Source organism: Triticum dicoccoides, chromosome 1B, assembly GCF_002162155.2.
Source record: "Triticum dicoccoides isolate Atlit2015 ecotype Zavitan chromosome 1B, WEW_v2.0, whole genome shotgun sequence".
Classification (NCBI taxonomy): Eukaryota; Viridiplantae; Streptophyta; class Magnoliopsida; order Poales; family Poaceae; genus Triticum; species Triticum dicoccoides.
Genome location: NC_041381.1, coordinates 70,154,705 through 70,181,879, shown reverse-complemented (window position 1 = coordinate 70,181,879; position 27,175 = coordinate 70,154,705). Strand labels below are relative to the sequence as shown.

The window sequence follows — 27,175 nt, the reverse complement described above, 5'->3', positions numbered from 1 at the left end:
ATAAATAGTGGGACGGGATACTCCCAGGCATGCTACTTTATGAACAAATGAACCTCAGTTTGCTCATCTTATAGAGCAGCAGAGTCAGAAAGTAGAGGGCATAACGATCCAACGACGTATGTCGTCTCTTTTGTGTCTGCAATCAACATTACTTCGAAAAGACACTTAAAAGAAATCGAACACGACTATGACCATACAATTTCAAATAGCTACACAAATTAGGAAAAAATAAACAGGAAAGCAATATTCAGATGATACCTTAGCATAACTGCCCACAAAAAGGACCCTCCGGGGACCCAGTCATATCCTTACGACAACCTGACCTCAAACATCTTATGCAAGATCAGAGTTAAATACTTCAGATTAGTGCAAATAAACATCATTATGCAAGATGCGAGGAAAATATTTCAGATTAGCAGATACATTCGCATCAACATCGGCTAACAGCATTTCAGATTAGTCAAAATATTAACATTGATAGGCAGGCAAGCTCTCACTCTGCCCAGCTGGCATCTCCAACACAAAGAAACCTATAGGTATACAAAATCTGATGGAAAGCCAGAGCAACGAAAGGGAAAATGGAGGACAATGAAATGAAGAGGGAGTCCAGTGTGCAAAGCACTCTCGTCCATGCCAACTAACTACAGATGCAAGGGGGTATATTAAGTCATGGGTTGTGCAACGTTTTATGTCTGCATAACGATGTACCTTCATTTGCACTATAGGTAATACCAAAAATGAGAATGACTAGAAAAATGGGTTCTGGTAGAAAAAATCATGGGGTGCTTTTAAAGAGCTCCACTATGGGAGGTAAAGATACTAATTGGACCTTATAAAGGGGTGAATCTTTCCCTGCTGGGGAGGAAGCTACAAAGTATGGGCGCAAGGATACTCACAAGACAGGCTGAATCATCCAAATTCAAGAGTGATTAGCCATAGGGAAACATGTGCTCAGTTTTCTTACATCTACATTCTTTAAGTTTCTTTGCAATATTTGGTGTTGACGGCCTATATGTTTTTAAAATAAATGTTTTGCAGGCTTCGGCAAAGTTTACTGAACTGGCCAGCAAATGCGCGCAAGAAATGCACACACAGTATATGCTCTGATGCTTAGCTGTTTTTTTTTCTTATGATGCGCTCAATTTTGATTCCTGATTTTCTTGTTATAATGTTCTGAATTTTAATGAAGAAAAGAAACAAAAAAATGAACAGAAACTGCAGGGGGGGATGTGAAAGTGAAAAGGAAATTAAGAGAGGTCCCTGAGAATAGTTAATTCTAAACTATAAATACAATGGTATGAAAAACATAAATGAAACTATATTATATGCTGGATTAATGTTGAGTGTTAGTTGTCTGGTTTCATGGTGATCAGGAAATGGCTTATACATCTGTATGTATGTAAGGATAACTTGTTTTGTTCCTACAGTTCCTCTTTGCCAAATTAAATTAGTAGTAGTTTTTCTCGAATAGAATCATGTGGAGGAAAATAAAGAGCAACCACTCAAGTGAAGGAAAATAAATAACAGAAACTTGGACTCCCTGAGTTAGTTTGCTCAAAACGACACACAAAGACAGAGACAGAGAGAGAGACATGTATGTGCTAGCTATCTCATCACATGCGACAATTCGAATTACTACTACACCTCTAAAACTAGCGAACAGCCTATGTACAATTAATTGGTAAATACTCCCTCCGTATCAAAATATAAGACGTTTTTTTGGTCTAGACAGAAACCTGGCTGCTATCATGTTTCTCCTGCAACTATTCCTATGCAAATGTTGTGGGACTACTGCTATTGTAATGCAGATTACAACTGAACACTACCAACAGTACACCAAATAACAGCAAAGAAACATTTCTTGCATAACCATGGGCAGAACTAAATGGAGGATGCACTGGACTAGATATAACACTGCTAAAAAATCGATAAATCTTAACTTTTACAGGCTGCATACAAACAGGAGTTTGGCTGAATGCTTAGAAAGCTCTGCGACTGAACCTAGCTTTCTATGCAACCAAAGTTTCAGTAACATACAAGAATGAAGCCTTTTTCAGAGCCTTTCTAATCCACCCCAATTCCTTGCAATCTCGATTGACATCTAAGTGACGTTTTTCATCTAACATTGAGCAAGAACATAAGAGTGGTTCGCCTTCAACTATTTTCAGATAGCACAAGGTAAAAGAAGCTGAACTCGGTAGCGGTGGCGTCGCCTCCCTGTGACCATGAGAGTGCAGTTGTGATCTGCAATAGCACGTCAGGTAGCAGAGGACCAAGAAATGAACGGAGAAGGTAAAGGTTGCAGGCTGAATTCTTGGAGCCATTACTGTTGCAGAGTAGTACCAAGAACTGAGGGAGCCAGAACTGGAGAGGTATGCACACCGCACTGTACGAGAGCACGAAATTTTCGTCAAGCAGATGCTTTGATTCCTTCTCAACTGTCACCCGACCTGCAGATTAAAGCGAAAGCTCACACAGGTAAAATTCTTGGCCATATCTTTACCTACATGAGGAAAAATAGTTGAACCTTCAATGAAGTAAACCATATTGACAATCATACTGGAAATACTTTTCTCGCCTGTATACAACAAGCGTCAACAGTGCAATTGACTGCAGCATATAGTATAGGAGACTTCAGCATGAGCAATAAAAATTGAAAGTAAATCCTCCAGTGCATACGTACCAGATCACTGAGAATGGCATTCCTATAAATGCATTCATATGAAGGAAATTGACTGTTCCATAGAGATTGCAAAATCTCATGTAGCAGCTAGAAAAAGATTGTATACCTTCACAATCGCCATCAGAAGTCATTACCCCTAAAATTCCAACTAGTTTGTGTTAGACTATTTCCTGAGGAGTTGGTATCAAGAGCAAAGTCAACTACATCCATCAAAAAATTGATACTTTGCTGGGAGCAATTTCATGTCCTCATGATATTTCCCTTTCCTTGAAAATAGAGACAACATCAATGAAGTAGTTGAAGCTTCGAGTGAGATGCTATTCCCATCAACTTTAGACAAATAAATTCCAGCCTTGGCAATCTCACCATTCTCCAACAACAATCTGATGATACCATTTATAAGACGGGAGCTGGGGACTATACCACTTTTTTCCATTGATGAAAACATATTGCTAGCATGTTCCACTGCTCCATCTTTTAGAAGATTTATTATCATTACTGCATAAGTAGATTGATTGGGCACCAACCCACTGGTTGATATTGCAGCAAACAAATTGTTAGCTTCTTCTCTTCTCCGAACCTTGTACATTGCATTGATCATGGTATTGAGTATTGCAATATTGAACTTCATACTCATTGCACCTAATTTCTGGAACAGGGCGATTGCTTCATCTGTGCAGTTATTTCTACAAAGTCCCCTAAGAACTATATTATATGTGGGGATGTCCACTGTTATTCCACTTTCGATCATCTCATGGAACATTGTCCTTGCAGCAACAGTTCTCCCAGCACGAAACAACCCATCCAACATGATGCCATATGTAACAATGTCAGGTTTAATTCTCTTACGCGGCATTTCTCTAAACAGAGCCAAACCATCATTGATCCTTCTATTTTTAAAATAGCCATCAAGAAGTGTACTGTACGTAACAATATCAGGCTCAACACCAACTGATTCCATGGAATTAAACATTCCGAATGCTTTATCCAGCTTGCGGGCCAAGCAATATCCATCAATCAGTGAATTAAATGTAATAACATCAGGCCTCCCACCTAGGTCTATAACCAAGTCAAAGATATCATGTGCATCCATAACCCTTCCTTCCTTGCACATACCGTTTATTACCGAATTGAAGAACACAATGTTAGGACGAGGAATACCTTTGTTTATCATTTGAGAAACCAACTCCTTAGCTTTAACCAAACCACCATGCATACAAAAGCCCTGAATTAGGGACCAATAAACAGGTATGTTCGGCTGTACTCCCAAGGCAACCATCTGATTAAATTTTTCCATAGCATCGGTCAGCCTACCCATTCTAGAAAGTGCTGATATTACAGTTGAATATGTGACAACATTTGGACTCACACCTCGTTGCTGCATTTCCGTAAATATGTGCATTGCATCATCCATCATTCCACGTTTAGCATAGGCATCAATTAATATGGTAAAAACACGGCAGTCGGCTGCAATACCGTTGCTTTCCATTGAATTACAGAGATCAATCATATCAGCAAAGCATCCTTCACTGGCATAACCATGAAGCAAAATACGGTACGAGACAATATCAGGTTTGTGGCCTTTGGCAGTCATGGAATCAAATATTTCTCTAGCTTCTTTGCTTCTTCCATGCTTGCAAAGGGAAGTCATTAACGAGCCGCAGGTAACAGTATTTGGTGTAAGACCCCGGCTTTTCATTTCTCTGAACATTTTAGCAGCCTCTTTCAACCTCCCAGATGTGGAATACCCATGGATCATGCAAGTATATGTCACTTCATTGGGTTGAGCACCATTGGCAACCATCTGCCGAAGGACTAGCTCTGCCTTGTCCATTGCTCTAGCCTTACACAACGCATCAATAATCGAGTTATACGTCACCACATTGGGCACAACACCTTGCTGCATCATTTGGTGGAACAGACTGCATGCCTTGCCCGTTTCACCTTCCTTGAAGAAGCCATGGATGACCGTGCTATATGCCACCACGTTGGGAGAGCAGCCACCTCCTTCTTTCGCCATCATCTGGAGCAGCCCCCGCTGACTCGTGTTGTTGTCACATAAGCTCTTCAGAACAATGGAGTATGAGAAGGCATCAGGCACACAGCCAAGCTCGGGCATCCTATGAAGCAGCACGTTGACAGCCTCTTCCTTACGATTGGCGTAGCAGAGGCACTTGAGGAAGGTGCTAGCGACGATCTCATTTGTCTTGAGGCCCGTCCTGAGGAGGCGACCAAAGAAGGCAAGCCCTAGGTCCGGGCGAGACGCGCGGCAGCAGCAGTCCATGAGGATGCCGTAGGTGTGGACTGTGAGAGGCGCCACCCGCGGGCCGGCTTGTTCTCGGCACACGCGGTTGAAGAGGGCGATGGCGAGGGCGGGACCATCTCTGATGCAGGCGGCAGAGGACGTAGCACGCGCGAGGGCGGCGAGGAAGCCGTTCAGGGAGCGCCCGGGGACCAGGGCGGCCTGCCGCAGTAATTCGTCGAACAGGTGGTGTGCATCGTCTTGGCTGAGCTTCCCGGCGCGAAGACGCTCCGTGGCTGCGGCAAAGGCCGAATGGGGGACCAGACGCGTGAGGGCGGCGACGTGGTGGTGGACATGGAGGAGGAGCTGCGGCGGAGGAGGCGGAGGTTTGCCATCGGCGTGGTGAAGGAGCGATGGAGGCGGAGGCGGGACGACGGACGGACGGAGAGGTGTAAGGGGACGAGTGGCGGAGACCGGAGTGGCGGATGCGGAGTGGCGGAGGAGCAGCGGAGGCGGAGTGGCGGATGCAGGGGCGAGGTGGAGATCAGCGGCGGCGGATGCGGCGGGGCATCGGCGTCGGGAATGGCCGTGGAGTTCGTACACAGTGGGAAGAGCTTTGGAGTCACACAGCTGGTGTGTGCTTTTTGCTAATTCCTGTCACTCTCTAATCGGTTCAGTTGGAAGTTTCTCAGAAAAAGCTTTCTTTTCTCTCTTTTCTCAAATGGTGAATTCATACAAATCACTGGACGTTGGTCAATAAGCCAGAAAAACGAGTCAAGCTCGAGCTTCAGAGCACCTCCAATTATAGCATTTCTTTAAAACCCTGAAAAGTTTGATGGGGTTGCCCCTATTTTTTTAGGCAGGAGCTATATCAAGCATTAAGCGAGGCGGGAGTATCTCTCGTATTAAGAGTCCACAGTAACAGACAGGCCTTATAAGGGCACCTTTAAAAAAAAAGTGATCCAAGGATTACATCCCGGGTCTTCTCGCCGATGTGTAGCGAAGCTAGCCATTTAGTAAGCGTCGGGATAAAAGATCCGGTTTTTATTGTTTTTTCCTTTGTCTTTCATCGGTTTTTGTTCGTTTCTTTCTCCATTTTTGCCATTTTTTCCTTTGCTTTCTCTTTTATTTTTTTCTTCTGTTTATTTTATTACTATTTCTGGTTCTCATAGATTTTTTTCCTTTTCTTTTCCTTTTTCTTTATTTTACTTCGGTTTTGTTTGCCTCTTTCTCATTTTTCATCGATTTTCCTTGTTTTCTCTCGGGTTTCTCTAGCTTTCTTTACACATTTAGAAATATGTCTAATACATTACTTTAATACACGTTTAACATTTTTATAAATTCTTAAATAATTTTTTTAAAATACATAATTAACATTTTCAATACATGGTCAACATTTTTTATACACATTTAATATTCTTAAATACAAAGTTTAAGATTTTTACATGGTCAACATTTTTTCTATGCATACTTAACATTTTTTTAATATAAGTTTAACATTTTTTTCAATACATGATCAACATTTTTTCTATACATGTTTCTATTTGCCTAAAACAGTGTTTCCAACTTTATCAATGGACCCTATTTATAGCCATATTTCTCTTTGCCTTTGGATCGACACATGATACCCATAGGTCACTAGCTCATTGTTTCCTTTTTTTGTTTTTTCTTTCCCTTATATTCCTGAGCACATCGTCAATCCATTGCACTGTTGCTCACCTATTTTGCAACCCCTAGCTTGTTGTCGAACATGAAACATCACATAGTCACGCGGGAAGGCCGGATGACACTGGGATACGACGCAGGTCGCGGCACTTCAGGACAAGGCGGGTGGAGCAAAGCTTCATGTCGGGAAGCTAGGTTTGGGAGGCTAGGCGTGGATGCCGCCATGGGGGTGTGCAGGGAGGCACTTAAGGCGCCGGGATGCTAGAGGTGAATGAAGGGGCTATGCTATGGGCTGTTGTTTTTTGCGGACCTCCATATTTTAGGGTTGTAGTCGGGGATCATGTTGGATTTTCCCCCCTCTTAACCCTAAAAACCATTTGGGGGCATGTTTAGAGACATGCTATAATATTTTTTTTGATTGTATTGTCATGTCCATAGAAATCATAGATAGTTAATTTGTGTAAAAATGTGCTTGATTGCACGAGAAAAAAAGAGATCATCCATATACAATTTCTTTGAAAATGTATAGTGCAAAAATCCGCAAGATATAATCCAACAAATCAAACAACCCAAGTGGAAATAATTCGATGAAAATCATTTAAATTAAAGATTTCAAGATACAACCATTATCTCAAAAAGAAAAAAAAATACAGCTACGGATCGGGGGTTCCTCGTTACTTGAGCGGAAATAGCATCTTCGCTGATTCACATCTCATACTATCTAGACAATTGTATCTTATACTGTGACACGGTTACATGCTGCTCTTGCCTATCTATTTCCTTGAGATGTACATACATGCATAATAACATTGCGGATATCTCAAAGTACAGCAGCCTGCTTGATCAACCAAAAAATGTAGCATCGTTCCAATTCCTTCCAGAATCAACCTGAAAGAAGCCATCTCAGATACTCGGTTCCATCATCGTAAACAGGAGCAGGTTACCCTCTTTCGCATCAAAGTCTCGACGGAAATGGGCACCCTCTTGTGCCTGCCTGGACGAGGTCGTAATTGCTCATCAGCATCCACGAAATCGACCTGCAAAGGTTTGTTGAAAAGCTGTGACTATCCTCGTTAAAATAGATGTTCCTTTTAGCAAAGGCATGACTACAGAGGTAAACTATGGGAGTTATTCTTCTGTGATTAATGATTACCTCAACATGCACGTGATCGCTAGGTCCATTTATCATGATTGCCCCTTACATGCTATGCTTGTATGAAAACATAGAATCCACATGTGAAGGGTCTATCCGCTCCTGAACTGCCTTAATATGCTTGTCCAAATTGGATTCCTGAAATTCAAAATTTTGAGAATGAAAAACGGAGCAGTTTTGCAATTTATTGCAGACAGAAACAAATCCATGAAAAAGAGTCAGACATGTGAGATTGCAAATCACGCCTTTAAAAATGAGCACTTGCAGTCCTCAATGTGGCATTTAATTCTCAGTGACAAATATATATTTTTTGAAATGTGGGCAAAAGCTTTACCCGTTCCATTAATTAAGAAGATTGATGCCCAGTTAATTACGGAAAACCGGACAAAAATCGATACAACAAGGGCTAAGCCCACTTCCAAACATCGATACTCACTGCGCCAAGCCCACTCTCGTCAATGACATGCCGAGCGTAACAACAGGTGCCAACAGGAGGCCCCGCTCAGCCAACACGCCAGCCTATCCACCCTCGCCGGACAGAAGACGCCGTGACTGCTATGGGAGGAGCAGACCCGGGACTCTCCTGAAAAGGTGAGCAGACCCGGGACTCTCCTGAAAAGGTGAAAAGGCATGCACTCCACAGGAACCTCAGTGAAAAATGAACCTTCATGCATTCGCTGATGACACTTGAAGTTCTTTTAGCTGCTTAGTGCAATAGGCATCACTGAACATATCGGTGACAACAGCATAGAAATGTTTCTTTCATAACCATGGGCGGAACTAAATGACAAATGAATGATGCGTTCGAGTAGACATAAACTTCTGCTACCAAATTGTTAAATCCAAACTTGCACTTGTTGCATACAAACATGAATTTGGCTGAATGCTAAGCTAGGTATGCAACTGAACCGAGGTTTCTATGTAGCCAAAGTTTCAGTAACATACAAGAATGAAGCCTGTTTCAGATCCTTTTAATCCACCCAATTCCTTGCAAACTCAGTTGACATCCAAGTGATGCTATTCAACCAAGAACCAAGATTGAGCAAAACATAAGAACGGTTCGCCTTCAACTATTTTCGAACAACGCTAGGTAGAAAGAAGCTGAGATCTGAACAAGAGGAAGGGGAGCAAGAAGGATGTGTATGGTGGAGGAACTCAATGCTGTCCTCACCGTGTAAGTGTGTGCATCCGGGGTTGTACCTGAAGCAGAGAAGTAACTGTGGCGCATTGATGCAGTTGAGGACCAAGAAATGAACAGAGAAGGTAAAGGTTGCAGCATGGATTCTTGGAAAGTTTACTGTTGCAGGGCAGTACGGAGAACAGAGGGCACCAGAACTGGAGAGGAATGCACACCACAGTGTAAGAGAGCAAGAAGTTTTCATCAACCAAATGCTATGATTCCTTCTCTGTCACCTGAGGTAGTGTTAGTGTCCTACACCCTGAAGCGAAAGCTCACACCGGTGAATTCTTGGCCATACCTTTACCTACATCATGGGGAAAATTAGTTGAATCTTCAGTGAAGTAGTAAAGCAGATAGAAATCAAACTGGAAATAATTTTCTCACCTGTATGTGACGAGCTCCCACCAGTGCAACTGACAGCAGCATAGAGTGTAGGAGAGTCCAGCATGAGCTCGTATATTTATCCGCTAATTGGACATAACATGAGCAACCTCAAACATCAGTTCGTCCAGGACCTTTTTGCCCAGAAAAATAAACAAAATTCTCAAACTAGAACTAAAACAACCCTTGAGATAGCAGATCACTGACAATGACATTGCTAACAAATGCATTCATATGAAGGAAAGTGACTGCTTTAGAGAGTTTATAAAATCTCAGGTGGCTGGTACAAATCATACTAGAAAAGATTGTATTTTTAATGCTTCTTGCGGAAGATTATATATGTATACCACCTACCCCAATCGCCATCTGATCATGAAACGCCACAAAAAGAACTTGATGAAATAGTGAGGGTCTAATTTCTACCATCAGGCACTTCGAATTTCATACACCCGCAGGAGGCTTTATGCAAGCCAAAACTCAATTGTGCTTTCTGACTTAAGCTCATATGCAAGCAAAAACTCAACTGTGCTTTCCGAGGAGTTACCCTTATATGGAAGGTATCAACTAGTCAACCAAATCTATCAAAAAATTGAAACTTTGCAGGCAGCAATTTCATGTCCTCCCGATATTTGCCTTTCTTTGAAAAGAAAGACAACATCAATGAAGTTGTTGACGCTTCAAGTGAGATGCTCTTCCCATCAACTTTAGACAAGTAATTTCCGGCCTTGGCAATCTCACCTATTTCCAGCAACATTCTGATGATACGATTTAACAGACGGGAGCTGGGGACTATACCAGTGATTCCATGGCATTAAGCATTCCAAATGCTTTATCCATCTTGCCAACTAAGCAATATCCGTCAACCAGTGAATTAAATGTAATGGCACTAGGCCTCTCACCTATGTCTATAACCAAGTCAAAGATATCATGTGCATCCATAACCCTTCCATCTTTGCATAAACTGTTTATTATTGAACCGAAGAACGTAATGCTAGGACGAGGAATACCTTTGTTCATCATTTCAGAAACCAGCTCCTTGGCTTTAATCAAATCACCATGCATACAAGAGCCCTGAATTAGGGTGTGATAAACAGCTTTGTTCGGTTGAACCCCCATGGAAATCATCTGATTAAATTTCTCCATAGCATTGGCCAACCTACCCATTCTAGAAAGTGCTGATATTACAGTTGAATATGTCACTACATTTGGACTCAGACCTTGTTGCTGCATTTCCGTAAATATGAGCATTGCATCATCCATCATTCCGTGTTTAGCATAGGCACCAATTAATATGGTGAAAACACGGCAGTCAGCTGCAATACCATTGCTTTTCATTGAATTAAAGAGATCAATCATATCAGCAAAGCATCCTTCACTGGCATACCCATGAAGCAAAATACGGTATGAGACGATATCCGGTTTGTGGCCCTTGGCGGTCATGGAATCAAATATTTCTCTAGCTTCTTTGCTTCTTCCATGCTTGCAAAGGGAGGACAGGAAGGAGTTGCAAGTAACAATATCTGGCATAAGACCCCGGCTTTTCATTTCTCTGAACATTTTAGCAGACTTTTTCAACCGCCCAGATGTGGCATATCCATTGATCATGCAATTATATGTCACTGTATCAGGTTGAGCACCTTTACTGATCATCTGCTGAAGGACTACTTCTGCCTTGTCCATTGCTCTGGCCTTGCACAAAGCATCAATGATCAAGTTGTAAGTCACCACATCGGGCTCAACACCTTGCTGCATCATTTCATGGAATAGATTGCATGCCTTGCCTGTTTCACCTTCCTTAAAGAAGCCGTAGATGACCGTGTTATATGCCACCAGATTGAGAGAGCAGACACCTACTTCTTTTGCAATCATCTGGAGCAGTTCGAGCCCCCGCTGGCTCATGCCATTGTCGCATAAGCTCTTCAGGACAGTGTTGTATGAGATGGCATCAGGCACACACCCGAGCTCGGACATCCTATGAAGCAGCACGTCCACTGCCTCATCCGTCAATTCCGCATAGCAGAGGCACTTGAGGAAGGTGTTGGCGACGATCTGGTGTGTCTTCAGGCCTTCCCTGAGGAAGCGGCCAAATAAGGCAAGCCCTAGGTCCGGGCGACGGGCGCGGCAGTAGCAGTCCATGAGGATGCTGTAGGTGCAGCCTGTGAGCGCCGCCACCTGCGGGCCGGCTTCCTCTCTGCACACACGGTTGAAGAGAACCACTGCGAGGGCGGGGCCATCTCTGATGCAGTTTCCGGAGGCGGGCGCACGGGCGAGGGCGGCAAGGAAGCCGTTGAGGGATCGCTCGGGGACCGGTGTGGCCTGCCGAAGCAATTCGTCGAACAGGGTGTGTGCGTCTTCCGGCCTGAGCGCCCCGGCGCGGACACGCTCCGTGGCCGCGGCGAAGGCGGCATGGGGGGACCAGGCGCGTGCAGGCGACGTGGTGGAGGAGGAGCTGCGGTGGAGGGGACGGAGGCTGGACATCGGCATGGCGGAGGCGTAGTGACGGAGGCGGGAGCGGGGCATCGGAAAGGTAGAAGATGACGAGCGGCGGGGGCGGAGACGGAGGCCCGACATCGGCTAGGAGGAGGAGGAGGAGGAGCGGCGGCGGCGGCGGCCGATGCGGATGAGGATGCGGGTGCGAGGCATCGGCGTTGCTCCGGGACGGACTGGGAGTGGAGCGCCGGCTGCGGGTGCGAAGGCCTCCGTGTTCGTAGCCGTACGCAGTCGACAGCTTCCTCTGAACTTGATTAGGTGGATTCTTGGGTGGGTCCCATCTACCAGTGGGACAACTCCTATGCCCCCCTTCCCTCTCAAGCTTATGCGTAATCATGCTTGATTAGGAGTATTTGCTACACTTCCGAACAAGTATCTTGAACTAGAAAAAAAGTGACACGCCTTCTCGCCCTTTTTTACGACGGGGTTGTCCATCCTGAAACCGTTTGTACCAGATACATTCGTCTCCAGTTGATGACCTCCATGACGGACACCACGCCTGACAAGTGTTTGGTCAAATGTCATTGAGCGTATTTTCAAATGTTATGCCGCTTTTTTGAGTACTTCCTTCGGTCCTTTTAGTTCGCATACAAAATTTGTTTGAAGTCAAACCTCATAAACTTTGACCAAGTTTATAGAAAAAATTATCAACACTCAAAATGTGAAATTAACAACATTAGATGCGTCATGACTTTAGTTCTCATATCATATGAATTTAGCATTGTAGATGTTAATGTTTTTTTATATAAATGTGGTCAAACTTTCGAAGTTTGACTTTAGACAATTCTTATATGCAGAGTAGAAAGGACTGGAGGGAGTACGAAGGATGGTGAGCTACTCAACCATGAAGGATAAGTTATTGTGTGATGTGTGGTTGGTCGTATCCGCGGATTTTCGTAGGCAGGAGCGGAGGGGAGACCTTCTGGCAGCAAGTGCATGAGAAGTTTCATGCATGAGAGCACATTGCGCCCTACAACATGTACATAATTCAACAACGCAACGTGATGTCGTTATCGTATTGCTGGTACACTATCCAGACCAGCGGCGCTAGACTTAATTTTCATGCTATGTATGGATGATTTGTGCTATTTTCTATTCGAATTTTGATGAATATCGGTCAGTTTGCATGAATTTTGTAGGGTTAGCTAAAATGTAGATTGAAATATATGCGGGAGCGTTGGATGGCGGCCTCCCGGGACCAGCCCGCGGACGAATGCGGGAGAAAATTTGCAAATTGCCCTTGGATGCCCTTATGTTTCTTGGTTGCATGCTTAGAAAAGTTAGACATGCATATGCGCTGATGTGGCATGTCTGCATACTCAGGAAACTTACTCCCTCCGTGTCAGTCATCCCAAGTATCTAGCACATATACCGTATATAGAAGTATAAAATTTAATTCAAACAATATAACTTATGATGAGTGCCATGCATGGCTTGCTAAGGTTGGCCACAGTGGTGGTATCTCAGTATCATGCACTCGAGAATAGCAAACATGTTGATATGGCAGAGAATTAAAGAAGAAAGAGGGGGTTAGAGTAACATATGTAAATATTGTATCATGACAAATTTACTTCATGGAACAAGGCAATTTCTTTTTTTGGACCATGACCAATTTACTTCATGAACGATGGCAATTTTCATTTTGTATCATGTCAAAGTTTACTACATGGACCACGACAACTTATTTTTTGGTATCATGTCAAATTTACTGAAGAATCCTTGGTATTTTTTTTTGTTTTCTATCATGGAAAATTTAATTTTTGCACCAAGGCAAGTTTACCTTTTTATGGAAAATTTATTTGTACGCACCAAGGCAATTTTCATCGTACAACACATGATGATTTTTGTTTGTGGTAAATCATATTAGAACATGTCAAATTTGTCAAACAAATTGTGGTCATTTTTTGTACGTTGTGGCAAGTTGTACTTAAATATCATATGGCAAATTACATAAGAATGCAAGGACTTTTCTGTAAAAAGTCCAATGACGTACAACCAGAAGCCATAGCTGGTTTATTATTAGGGAAAGACTTGGTACTATTTCACAATTTTTCTTTAAATCCTTTTTGTCATCATCTTGTGAAACAATGGCAACTTAGGTTCAGACGTGTTTTTTTTAAGTTTTCTTGTATGTGTTTTAAGTTGTTGCAAATTTAGCTTCTCATGCACGTCAATTATAAAACTTCTTGTAAGGCATTTTTAACTACAAACATAATGTCTACTTTTTTGTGCATAAGATTTTTTTAAAATTTTGATATGGCAAAATTTTGTACAAACATACCCCACAGACCCCAATAGCTGGTTGCCTGGTTGTTTGTATTCTTAAGGGGTTGCAAAAAAATAAAGCATTTTTTGATCTGGTTTGTTTGAACATGATGGCAGTCTTTATATGTATCATGGTAATTTGTTTTATTTTGCTTAGCCATTCAAAGTCATGTCTAAATATCAGTTTATTAAGCTTGGTAGTAGTCAAAAGAAACCCTCAGGCAAGCTTACATTTCATGCATGTCTCCGGCGCGATTAGCCGCATAAAGAATCTCGCCAACCAAACGCTCCACGGCGAGATCATCCGAGACAACGCCGAGGTGAGATGTATTGGCAATCTTGATGGAATCATAGTACTCCAGTCTCGGGTCTTCACCGATCACTGTGTGAAGCGCAAGTATGCTCGCCAAGTTGACGACCCCGTCGCCGTCACCATAAACCACCTCTGGGGCCGCGTCGAGGCCGCCGCTAGGGTACGTAGATGAGCTTCTCTGTGGCCGGCACGCCCACACCGTTGACACACGTCACGGGCACCACCGGCGGTACGATGCTCAGGGCCGCTGGGAGGTCCCGTGTCTCGTAGAGCCGCACGGCGCCTGGCGGCAGCCCTGCCGCCGCCAGGAACGCTGGCATGTCGCGCAGAAGGTGGCTCTTATTGCCCATGACCGCTAGCGGCGTGCCATCACCAAAAGCGACGGGAGAAGGCATCGCGGTGAACGTGCAGGGGAAGGTCATCGTGACGTCCGGTATCGACAGGACGTCGACGGAGCAACCTGTGGAGGCGAATTGCTTCATAGAAACCACGAAGCCGCCGGCGCCCGTGAAGGCCATGTCGAAGTGCTTTTTTGAGTTTTGTTAGGGTTTGTGCCATGTTCAAGAAGACGAGGCAGTGGCGCCTTCTTGAAGATGGTATAAGGTCCTCCCCGCGTAGCCCCCATCCCGGTGATGTTTCAAGCGTTGTCAGAAGGCATATGGAGGTTTGTCTTGGACGGATCTCGTGGGATCCAACCGGCGTTTGTCTTTGGTGGATTTGACTGGATCCAGTTCATCTACGACTGTGTGTCTGCAGATTGGATCATTCCGATATATGCTTTTCTTCATCGACGGTGGTTGTTGTTCTGGTGTGCTAGTCTAGCACGATGACTTCCTGACTGTCTACTACGACAATGTTTACACAACTCCTCAAGGGAGGGGCGATGACGGTGATGCGCCTTCGGCTTGCTCCAGTGCTTGTAGTCGTCGCTAGGTGGTTTACGGATCTGGATGTAAATTTTATTTCTAGTGTTTTTTGTACTACCTTGACAATTGATAAATAGATAGGAAGTTTTTTAGAAAAAAGAAAGAGAAACTTAATAAGGAGGGCCTGCCTGCATGGCCTAGAACAGTACACCAGGATATCGTTGGTGTTTCCAAAAGTCGACGAGAGGCACGCGCGTGTCCAAAGTTTGTGAGGCAATGAGCAACCCTATTTTTGACGAAACGCTGACGGAGCAGCTTTTCATTGATATTAGTAGAAGAGGAGAGTTGCTGTTACAACAGTAGGGTTACAGAGGAAGTATATCCCCACAGAACACCTAACAGAAGGGTCCTCTAGATACTCAATCTGGCTCTCTGGGTCTGTGGATCAGCATTGCGATCTTGGTCTTGCCAGCCGCCGTCCATTGCTCGATGTCGTCCTTGATGCGGGACATCACCTGATCAACTGTTGAAGTCTTGTTGTCGAAAATGCGAGCGTTCTCTCCTTCCAAGTGTGCCACCAAACAATTTGGACGAGTGAGTTCCAAGCTTTCTGGTGAATCTTCGACACTTGCTCCTCGCTCCGTTCCCACCATGGAATCAACGAAGAAGTCGTGGTGGCCGGTCCGAGCGTGGTTGGCAGGCCACACCGCTGAAGCACCATGTTCCAGAGCTCGACAGCAAAGGGGCAGGCGGCCAGTAAGTGGGGCGCAGTCTCCTGCTGTACACCGCACAACCGACAAATCGGATTGTGTGGCCAACCTCTCTTTGCTAGGCAATCTGCAGTAAGAATTTTCCCCAGAGCAGCCATCCAGGAGAACGTCTTGCATTTCAGGGTAGCGTCTGATTGCCAAATGAGTTGCTTGAAAATTGATCGCTGAGAGCCTTCAAATTGAATGGCGTATGCAGACGCGGTGGAGAATTGACCATTGGAAGTCCACTTCCAAGAAACTGTGTCCGGCTGATCACCTAGAGTAATTACTTGCACCATCGCCCATAGACTTGTGAATTCGCGGATAGCATGTGGTGAGATGGTTGTCTTCAGGTGTCTTGTCCATCGGCTTTCCTCCATAGCGTGTGCCACCGAGAGCTTCTTCCTCGTACAGAAGGAAAAGAGAGCGGGGAACCGGTGGCGTGAGCTAGTCCATCCATCCATGGGTCTAGCCAGAACCTGATTCGATGTCCATTGCCGAGGTGGAATCTAGCTGATGCTGCAAAGAGGTTCAACACTTTCGGATCTGAGGGCAACGGTAAATCACTCCAGGCCTTGTTTGGGTCAGTCCATTGCATCCACATCCACCGTAGTCTCAGGGCTGTACTCTGTGCTGCAAGATCTGAGATTCCTAGTCCTCCGAAACATGTTGGCCGACATACCACCTTCCAGCTTACCAGACACTTCCCACCATTTGCAAACTCCTTCCCTTCCCATAGAAATCCTCAACCCTATTGACGAGCTAGTTTTGTGGGAACAAGCTCTCTTAACAGCAGCTAAACTCTGAGTGCCCGAGACCAGCTGACCATATGCTGATTTAACTAGGCCATTGTCTGCCAAGCAAAGGTAACGCGACTGAAGAACTTTCACCATAAAATGTTTTCTCCAATGTGGTCGTTTCCAGCTGGGTGGGCTCTATGCGATTTGAAGCTCAAAGTCAATACACACACCGAGAAGAAAGATTAAATTCTACACCTTAACCCGTAGAACTGTCACCATAAAATTCAATAATTTTAGATCGAATCTGGCTCAAAGTTTCAGGGTTACAAGCATTTCAGACCCCGCCGAAATATGTGAAATTTCATTAAAATTTTGAACCCTGGCCGTAGTTCACCAACTTGAACGGTCTCAATTTTGGTAAGTGTGTGAGCGAGATGAGACTTTGGCAGATCTAGCAGACACAATACAAAGACGAGAGTTGTAGATAAATCCCAGGGCAAATAATCTTTTTATGGCATATCCAGAACAGAACTAAAATTTTGTGGGAAAACAGAAATTCCATCTTCATAATGTTTGCACAGGCACAACCAGTCCTCTGCGATTCCATAATCTCAAGTTAACCTTCGGTGATGCCTTCTCAAGAGGGTCAGAGTAACTTCAAATGAAACACATATGGACTAAATCTAAGAAACACGTGCACGAAGTAACTCCATTATATACATCTGAGATCGAATATACACCGCGATGGATTGAATGTATAAGATGGCGTGTCCGCAGATCGTCAAACCCCGGATCATATGAGTGTAGCTAGCTATACAAAAAAAAAAAAACTATTACTCCCAGAACTCAGCACCCGAACCTAAACACCCAAGGACCCCAAGGAGATCCAACCAAACCAGACCTGTGCTTTCATCAGAACTGCCTCAGCCTAAAAATGGATTAGCGAGACGGTTAGCCTGCTCAAACGTTCACAGGGCGACCATACACGTTCTATTCCATAATCCCAGGCATGATACCGAACTCGAGAGCATGGTCCTGAAGGGGAGATCCTCGCCTGAGTGCCAAGGTAATGAATCACCTCCATCATGAGCACCAAAAATGAATCGCCTAAGTGTCCAGGGAGCGAGGCAATGAGCGTCCATTACCCATTGCGAGCATTTACTCCTCCGTGTCTTGTGCAATCTCCGTAACTGATAAGATGTCGTCGCGGGGATGAACCATTTCCAGAACGACACTTGCTTCATCTCCCACCTTCCCGGCTGCAACCACGGTTGTGACCTGAATCCCGACCTGTCGGTGTCACCAGAAAAAAGGGATTAGAATAAGGAGCTCAAAATATCAAGACAGGGAGAGCGGTTATCTATATATCATAGAATCAGTAACTCAATATGCAATCTTGAAAAAAATTCAAATTGGCAGGCCCAGGTTGACAATAGCAGGAGGTTGGCTTTCCCTTGTTTACATGATTTTGTCAGTTTGGAACTTTGGAGTCATTTGGCTGCATACCAAGTGTTTTTCTTTTTCTAAAGAATAGCAAGTTCAGTTGTGGTTTTAAATGAGCAGCTAAACAAACTGATTAGCATATACCATCCCATTAACGGGTCTACCCATTACACAGCATGAAGGATTTGGTTGACTGTAGTCAAAAGTTAGAACCAGAAAGAATAAAGAGAAGAAAGATGGAACCGGGCCAAAATTACTGATCTGCCTGAACTTAGCCAGGAACCTGGTGGTTCTCGGAATCTACGGTGAATCAATGAAGGAAAATTGGTTGATGCCCAGGGGAGCTAGTTCTGACCGGTGAACTTGCACACACGATCTTCAAACTTAACAAGACCAGACTGGTACCGATACCGGGTTTCCTCAGTCGAACTGGCAGACTGATCCAGTTTTTAAACAAGGGGCAGGACAACTAAAGTTCTCGCTCATGATCCCAGCAAAAGTAAAAAAAGTACTCCCTCCGATCCATATTACTTGTCGCAGCTTTAGTACAAAAGATGTACTAAAGCTACAAAGTAATATGGATCGGAGGGAGTACTACTATGGAGATACTGCACCAATAAATAGATAAATTATTGGATGAAGCATGTTGACTTACATCCACCAAAAGCAATGTTGCCATGCGATCCTTGATGAACTTAAGTATGAGTGCTCTATACTTCCTCCCCTTTGGCTGCCTCCTTAAGTACTCCAGCAACCAGTAACGTAAGCTGTTGCTATGGAGCTTCCTAGCTACTTTAACATGCATGCTCGCAATAAATGTCATCCCTTCCAGATCACCAGCTGAATATGGTGGAGATTCACCTCTAAGAAAAGCCTTTACCTGCAATTTTTCAATGTATAAAATTAAGTAGACCATATTTATATCATTCAGATAAAGCTATAAGAGCATGGTTAATAATATAGCCAGCTGATGGCTATAAGGAACTGCCAAGTCATCTATAGGCACTCGTACAATAATGTGGGCTATAAGGTTGGCTATTACACTAATACTTTTTTCTATCTTCTCTCTATCTCTTTCTTCACATTTATTGTATTTACCTACAAATGCGTATATAGCTAGTCTCTAGCATGAGAGCCCCCTTCCCTTACTTTTTCACATCTCTCTCCTCCACATAGGCAAAAGTGCCATGTAAGCTGGCTATAAGCCCACTACTGTACTTGTGCTAATGGTGTGGGTAAAACTACACTCCATTCATAACACAAGAAAAAAAATCGGCAATTTGAAAGGACAGTTATTTAACTACCAAAGTTCCTCCAAACTGTATCATGTCCCTGTTCATATGATTAATAGGTGCATAAAAATACCTGATAATGAGCAAGCAGGTCGACATATCTTCGAATAGGGGAGGTGAACTGTACATAGCCAGGAATTCCGAGGACACCATGTGCGACAGGTTTTCGAAAATCCATTTCTGCAGCACGAAGCACACTGATATTGGCAACGCTCCTGGCAGGCCCTTCAGGTAGATAGGCAAATGCTGACACAGCTGTATTAGACTGGGGATGCCCTCTGTATGGCAAAGGAATGTTGTTGTCAGAACCAAACGCAGCCACCGCCTCCCCACAAAGTATCATCATCTCAGATACAAGCTGCATTGCTGGGTTGGTTTGATCTTCAACATATAAATTAATGTTTGGTTCAGGATCATCAGGATTTGCCACCTTGATACGAGGTTCTATCATAGCAGTGTCGATTGAACCCTGCAAACTTTAGAGTGTCAATAGCATCAAGTAAAAGTAACAAATGCATCTAAAATATTCAGTTGGTTATGTACACGCTTAAATTTTCAGAAAATCTCCAGAGATACAGACTTGTTCTAAGTGGTATCAGGACTAATGCAAGATGTCCAGCCAACAATTCAACATTAAATTTGCAGTCTATCTTATTATCTAAAAAATGTAATCTCGGTTACTAATGAAAGGATGCTGTATAGACCAGCAACCGCAAAGGCCTGCATAGCTCTTACCTGGCTACGACGCCATTGTGCACGAATTGAAGCAGCTTCTTGAAGAATCCTCAGGTCTTCCTCTTCTTCCAGATTCATGTACAGCAATTCAGTTGCACCCTCATATGTTAACATGTAGGTAGGTTTGATTACTGAGTTCTCTATCGAATATTCTGCAATACTATCACACACAAATGGATGCATTCATTACACTATTATAAAAGAAACATATAGTATCTCCCAAAGAAAGAAAAAAGACAGCTTGCTAAGAAAATATTGAAGGAGAAGTAGTAGAAAGTTACCTTCCATCTGGATGCAAAATCACAGATACGCTTACAGATCTACAATCTGTACCCTGTTGCAAACTCATAGCATTCATAGCAAGCCTCTCTGGGAACATTGGAAAGGTGGCAGTTGGTAAAAATATGGAGGTTCCTCTGTGCATTGCTTCCCTGAAGGCAAAATGTCGTTTTTACAAATAATAATATAAGATGCTATTGACAGAAAAGCTAGACCCGCTGAGCAGGAGAAGCAAAAATAACCTGTCAAGGATGCTCCGGGGTTGAAGAAAGCATGTTGGGTCAGCTACATGTATCCAGATCTTTATCCTACCATCAGGTAGTCTAGTTGCACTTAATGCATCATCAAGCTGAGTTACCAAAAAAAAAATAGTGTTTAACAGATTTGTCCGTGAGCAGCGAATTTATATAATTCAGTTTCTTATGAAAGATGTGTGGGCAGCAATAATAGAAACATACTTCATCAGCCTCATCCACATCAATGGCATACACTCTCAAATTTGAAAGATCCTTCCTGACATGCTGAAAGAGAACCCAAGGTATTTTAAACTATATAGATATTAGTCATTCGGAATTCGACAGTAACTACATATACCTTATCTGAATCAGGACAATCCACCAGAAGCTCCTCAGCAACAGACAAAACTTTCTCGGTATACGTGGTTTGAACATCATACCTGAAAAGATCAAGATTGACATGCACGGGGAAGTAACCCACATTTATAAGGAGCTTTAGGGCAGCTGATGACGTCCGTGCAAAACCCATAGCCTTGAGAATCTGTCATTACATTCACAGTCATATAGGCAAGGATCAGCAAGATGGGCAAGTCAAAACATTTTCCTCAATAAAGCATGATATAAGGCTAAAGAATATCTTTTAACACAGAAATATTAGACAAAAGATTGGTAGTGGAATAGGATATGTTACATTTCCTGCCATTCTTCTTTGTTCATCATTACACGCATCAACTGCATATGCCTGAAGAGACTCGATTTTTTGTTTCACTTTCTCTTCCATCAACCATGAATTTTTTGGAGGCTTAGAGCCTAGAGGCAATGCTTTAGCAGACTTGAGTAGGTGGACAAATTCTTCCAGTTCCTTATCGGCGGCCTCTTTAGCAAGCTTCCGTCGTAAAAGTTCATCCACCTACTACCAGATGATAAACATAAGTCTACCAATGAACACCACAAAGCAGAAACAATTTTGCAGAAAATGAAGCAACTAGAACAATATAGGGAATCACACACTTGATAAATACACTCAAATCAAACATCTGGCTGACTAATCATGTCAGATTAGCAGTCAAATTTCTATAACATCCATTAAAACCCTATAGCAGTAGCAGTAGGGTTTCGCTTGCTCTCTTTCTGTTTTGTTTTGGCTTTGTTCCCTGTGTTGGATAGTCTATAGGTTTGGCTAGCCTAGGTTTCCTTTCTTTTGTTTCCTGGTTTGGTTTTTGGATGTTTGCTTTGTGACTCTGTGCCTTCTCGGTGTTCTTCTAATACAAAATGACACGGTTTCATCGCTGTTAAAAAAAAACACCCATTTGGCATATCAGAGGAAAAAGGTAAACATGATGATTTGTATGGCCTCTCGCCACGCAAAACTATGCTCTTCAATAGACTAAAACCATGGGCACACCGGCACAAAGACAACTGCTAGGCTTACAAGAGGCAAAATGGAACTGAATTGTGATTACAGTTGAAGGATTAGTCAGTTCAGGCTAGTGTTCTAATGGAAATATCACGACCTTACATTCTTCTCAAAAGGAATTGTTGCCACATTAATGAGTTTGCCAAACTAAATCAGGGTGTGTAACACACGATATATATATCACACATATATTTAGAAAATATACCTGAGCAGATGGGCGAGGCTGGTATATGGAAGAGCCTCTGCTCTCCACCTTCACAAAATAAACAATATCCCGTGACAACAAAAAGTGTGCACAGTAGCTTTCCAGAGACTCCTTGCTGCCATAAACTATCTGAGAAAATCACAAGTGTCACATTTGATGATTTGAACATAGAAAGACACAGAATAACAAATCTAATGAACCTCTTACATCGGCAAACTCCTCAACAGTTACTGATTTGTCCTTCTCAGAAAGCTCCATCCAGGCACATTCCAAGATAGTAGGGTCCTGTAGCAAACCATATTATCAGTCACGATGCACATTATTATATGTAGTACACTTACAAATCATGCAACGTTTCTCACCAAGAGATCTTGCGCTTTCTCGAGAAATTCAGCTATTCTTGAACAATCAAAATCCATGGTACCAGGTACAACATATGTCACCTGCTGGGGCTTTATAGAAGATAAGATACCATTCTGCACAAAAAATCAGCAGCTAAATCACAAGAGAATCTTGGGAGCGGCGATTTGGTGCCCGGGCTCAGAGAGCCCGGGCATGAACAGTACCGTGATTTGAAATAGAAAAAAAAGTTCAAAAAATTCCTTTTTTTTTTGTGGTGCAAGATGCTCCCGTGTGTGAACTCCGTGCAAAGTTTGGACATTCAAGGAGCTCGTGGCAAAAAAGACAAATTTCAGATGTCCGAGAAACTTTTGAAAATCGCACTATTCAAGCCTGATTTTGTCTTTTTTGCCACAAGCTTCTCGAATGTCCAAACTTCACAAAATTTTGCACGAAGTTCACGCACAGAAGCATCTTGCACCACAAAAAAAAATGGAATTTTTTGAACTTTTTTTCTATTTCAAATCGAGGTACTGTTCACCGGGCTCATCTGAGCCCGAGCTCTAGGTTGAATTATCGATGCGTAATGTCTTTTCATCTGTGAAAAGTGTACAAATATATCCTTGGAAATGAATTCACCAGGCACCGAGTATTCTATTGGACAGGCTAGTTATCCCTCTTTAAATACCTGGTCAGTGACTACCCAGTTTTTCTTCCCATCAGGCCTTTCGACAACAGCGAGCAAGGATCTCTCAGAGTCTTTGTGAAATTCAAGCAGCAATCCTTTTTGTATTGTTCTCTTCTCTATCTTACTATCCGACAGTTCCTTTGTGCCCTGCAATCCTATCCTGAAGAACAACAAAACAGAATCCCAACTGTAAGCTTCATTGCTGTCTTTTTTTAAACCAGCATATATTAATCATGGACGTAAGTAATCACAATCATGTTTGATCGACTCCAATACACAAGAGGGAGCCGACCCAATACAGTACACCCACAACCCTCTGTCTCTCTTAAAGGACTGGGCAAGACTATCTGAAGCCCAGTAGTAAGCTTCATTGCATTGACCTACGCAATTATCATCACAAGAACAAAGCCTTTTGTCCCAAGCAAGTTGGGGTAGGCTAGAGATGAAGCCATGAAACCCAACATAAACCTGTGAGAACCTAAAATTAAAAGGTGCATGCAAATTCCTTGGCTTCATCAAGCCTACAGTGATTTCCCGCTCGGTCGCTGCAGCACGAGATGGGAACTGTTGGGTCAGAGACCTGCGTGGCCGCCTTGCTGTTCAGGCGGTGCTGCAGTCCACTGACCTCTGGTAGGCGACGTACCATGAGCTGTGGAAGATTATGTTTTTTGTGTGGCTTTCCTGATGAACCGCAGCTGGACGTCTGATCGTCCGTCTAGCTAGGAGGGGGCTCCGTCACCAGTGAGTGTGCCCAAAGTGCTCTCAAGACTGGCCGTGCATCTATGCCAGAGAAATTTGGTTCCTGTCCCTGCAATGGCTCGGGTTCCAACACCTCGCCCTTGGCCCTGACGTGACGATTCTCGAGCAGTGGATTGGTGCCAAACAACGCTGTCTCAACTACACTCAGGAAGGGCTGCATTTTGGTGAACCTGTGCACCCTCCATTCTGTCTGGCGCTAAAGGAACAGGTGTGTGGGTTCAAGAACAAGGCCCTTCCAGCTTAATCGTGGGCAAGATTAAGGATCAGTGCCACTAGTGGAAGATTGTAGGTGGAGCCGTGGAGGTAATCTAGCAAGTGTGATCCTGTAGTGTGCGTCCGGTGGGGGTGGGTTGATGCGCAATCGTGTCTGTGTTGTCATGTAATGCTCTTGCCAATGGTGACGGTATACATTCTACAATTTTCTCATTCCACAATTCGATGAAAAAGGGAACCTCCACATTGTCTATGTGAATTTAGCTAAAGCCCTTGTACCATTTCCATCAGACATCGTGACAGTGCATTTCCCACATGAAATGGCTTTGGAGACCACTACACTGTCCTACTACAATTCCACGACTAAATATCCTTATGTAATGTACTGCAGAACAAATTGCATAAAGCAAATGTACCTAGAACAATTGCTGCAAACTGAGTTCATCTTACTCAGAAGCCATCACTACTGTACGCACTAGGGTCCAGACGTTGTTCGAACCATGATCATAAGAGCGAGGTTAAAGTTCGATACCCTGATTCTATGTTCGATTTGCTACAAGCAGCGGGCAGTGGCAGCATACCGAAAAAGGCTTTCGCCCCGCTTTATAATAAAGCACCAAACCACAAGCATCCAGTACAACCACACGCCACGCCACCGCGACACACGCACACACCCAAGACAGGATACATAGGCGCTGAGCGCAGCAACACCACTTCTAGCACTACCGCCCCGAAGATATGAAGCTACATATGACGAACCATGCGCTCCAAGGCGGCGCCTTCAGGAAGGATACGACGCCGGAGCGCTGCCACCGCCCGATCCAAGGATCAGAGTTTCCCCCGGAGCCGCATGACGGGCAATGAGAGCCGCGACGACGCCTTCAAGAAGGAAACGATTTCGCCGCCGCCGGTCGGTCCGAAAATAGAGCAGGTTTTCACCTCGGCCAACAATCACCGCCACCGAATGCCACAACCCGGCAACCACGCCGCCCACACGACCATGATGACCGGGCAGCACCAAGGCATGGGCTTTGTCCAAGAGCACCGCGCAACCACCACCACCAGGGCCGCCGCCCCAGCATCCAAGACCTCGACACCACCTCACCCGTGACCCGCCGCCCCCCAACGAAAGAGACGAGCGGAAAGGTCCCACCTTTCACGCCCCTGGGCGACCCCCAGCGTCGAGACCCAATAGGTCGGCCAGAACTGGCATCCACCGACCCATCCTGCTGCCCCAAGCGCGAGATGAGCTCGGTCCTGCAGCAACGAGAGGGGGACGAGGTCAGTCTTGCTGCATCGTGCGCGAGACGAGCTCGGTCCTGCTGCATCGTGCGCAAGACGAGCTCTGTCCTGCTGCATCGGGCGCGAGACGAGCGGTGGACCGCAGCTGGGAGAGGACCAGCCCTTTGATGGGAGTAGCGTCCGGGCGACGAGGAGATGGGGTCAAGGTCGAGACGGCCCGAACGCAGACAAACCGACGCCGGAGAAGCCGGCCGTTGCCGCGGACAGATCCATCGAGCCACCGTGAAGCCGCCACAACACCGGTAGGCCACCGAGACCTGCCCATGCCGCCGCCCACGGCCGGAGCAGCAGCCACGCCCGGCCGCTGCCCATCCGCGTCGCCCGGCGAGCTCCAAGCGCCGGAGCCGCCGGACACGCACCACCGGAGCCACCGCCACTGCGCCGCCACCCCGACCAGCCGAGGGGGCCTCGGTCAGGGCCGCCGCCCGCAGCCCTAGCCGTCGCGGCCCGCGCCGCCGAGAGGCCAGATCCGAAAAAGCGGCCGCTGACTTCGACCTCCAGCCCGCACCACCACCACCATCTGCTGCGGTGCCACCACCACCTGCCGCGGCCACGGCAGAGGAGGCCACCGGCAGCCCGCACCGCCCGCAGCCCGCGCCGCCATGAGCCAGATCTGGCCGCGCAAGAGCCGCCGCCGTCTCAGGCACAGGCGCGCCACCCGCCTAGTTGCCCGCCACGGGGGGAGGAAGGGACGACAGGGAGCCGCCCCAGCCCGCCGCGCCGCCATGGAGCCCAGCCGCAGCTCCACGACCCAGCCCGGGGCGCCGGCCCGCGCCAGCAACGCCCGAGCGGGGAGACAAAGGGGCCCCGCCGCCGCCGGCAGCAGCAGGGCTTCGCCCGGCCGCGCCCCTGGGCGGCGGCGAGGGAGGAGGAGGGGGGAGGAGGGAGCGGCGGCGAGGGTTGGGGTTGGCCTCCGGCCGCCTCGCGGGAGACGACGCGGAGGGAGCGCTTCCGCCGTGCTAACGGTTGGTACTGCTGCTTCGCAGTGGCAGCATAGCACAGGCATCGGCACACGAACGGCTCGCAGCGGCTGGGCCGGACGGAGCAGCGTGGAGGAGGCGCGAAGGTAGGCGTTCGTACGTCCGCGGAGGGATTGCTAGGAACGGGCGACGGCAGCGAGGCAGGGCAGAGAGAGGAGACAGCTGAGCTCTTGCAATGCGAAAGGGGGCATTACCTTGCGGAGACCCGGACCCGCCTCCGGGACCGGAGCTCCTGGAGGACGGAGTCGACGAGGCGGCCCCGGCAGGCGGCAGTGGCGCCGAACGCGGAGCGGCCCGCGGGGGCCAGGCGGGCGGCGCGGCCGAGCGGGCGGAGGCGGAAGAAGGCCAGCGCCGCCGAGGAGCACCCGCTCGCCACCCTTGCCGCCATGGACGACGGCCGCATCTCCGCGCGCGCCCGCGGTCGAGGGAGGTGGGAGGGGGGGCGCCGGTGAGCCTTGCTCGCCGCTGCCGCTGCTCCGGCCGGGGGTTTTGGCGATAAGAGAGGAGAGAGCGGTTCCGCAGGTGAGTGGAGGGAGGAAGGCGAGGGCGAGGCTGCTGCT

The 27,175-nt window shown here is 45.7% G+C and overlaps 2 protein-coding genes and 1 pseudogene across 5 annotated transcripts; all 3 read right to left on the bottom strand.

The window, feature by feature from the left end:
* Positions 1 to 1,743: 1,743 nt before the first annotated feature.
* LOC119350159 lies at positions 1,744 to 7,779 on the bottom strand (annotated as a pseudogene).
* LOC119319748 (protein Rf1, mitochondrial-like) lies at positions 7,251 to 12,000 on the bottom strand. 4 transcript variants are annotated; one of them, XM_037594122.1, is made up of 6 exons: positions 10,312 to 12,000; positions 9,308 to 9,390; positions 9,157 to 9,227; positions 8,915 to 9,078; positions 7,744 to 7,881; positions 7,251 to 7,627 (listed from the first exon to the last, which is right to left on the bottom strand). In XM_037594122.1, the coding sequence occupies exons 1-3, from the start codon at positions 11,873 to 11,875 to the stop codon at positions 9,168 to 9,170; spliced, it is 1,707 nt and encodes a 568-aa protein (XP_037450019.1). In that variant the 5' UTR covers positions 11,876 to 12,000; the 3' UTR covers positions 7,251 to 7,627; positions 7,744 to 7,881; positions 8,915 to 9,078; positions 9,157 to 9,167. The 4 variants fall into 4 exon arrangements, with proteins under 4 accessions (XP_037450019.1, XP_037450020.1, XP_037450018.1 ...); XM_037594123.1 differs by having other exon boundaries at positions 8,944 to 9,078; XM_037594121.1 differs by having other exon boundaries at positions 7,744 to 9,078.
* A 5,422-nt stretch (positions 12,001 to 17,422) lies between these two features.
* LOC119319732 (ribonuclease II, chloroplastic/mitochondrial-like) lies at positions 17,423 to 27,057 on the bottom strand. Its single transcript, XM_037594119.1, has 14 exons — positions 26,810 to 27,057; positions 23,362 to 23,521; positions 22,697 to 22,810; positions 22,542 to 22,619; positions 22,335 to 22,463; positions 21,404 to 21,622; positions 21,071 to 21,253; positions 20,935 to 20,997; positions 20,719 to 20,825; positions 20,479 to 20,628; positions 20,198 to 20,357; positions 19,536 to 19,931; positions 18,826 to 19,050; positions 17,423 to 18,017 (listed from the first exon to the last, which is right to left on the bottom strand). Exons 1-14 carry the CDS (start codon positions 27,016 to 27,018, stop codon positions 17,886 to 17,888), a joined length of 2,325 nt encoding a protein of 774 aa, XP_037450016.1. The 5' UTR covers positions 27,019 to 27,057; the 3' UTR covers positions 17,423 to 17,885.
* Positions 27,058 to 27,175: the final 118 nt, after the last annotated feature.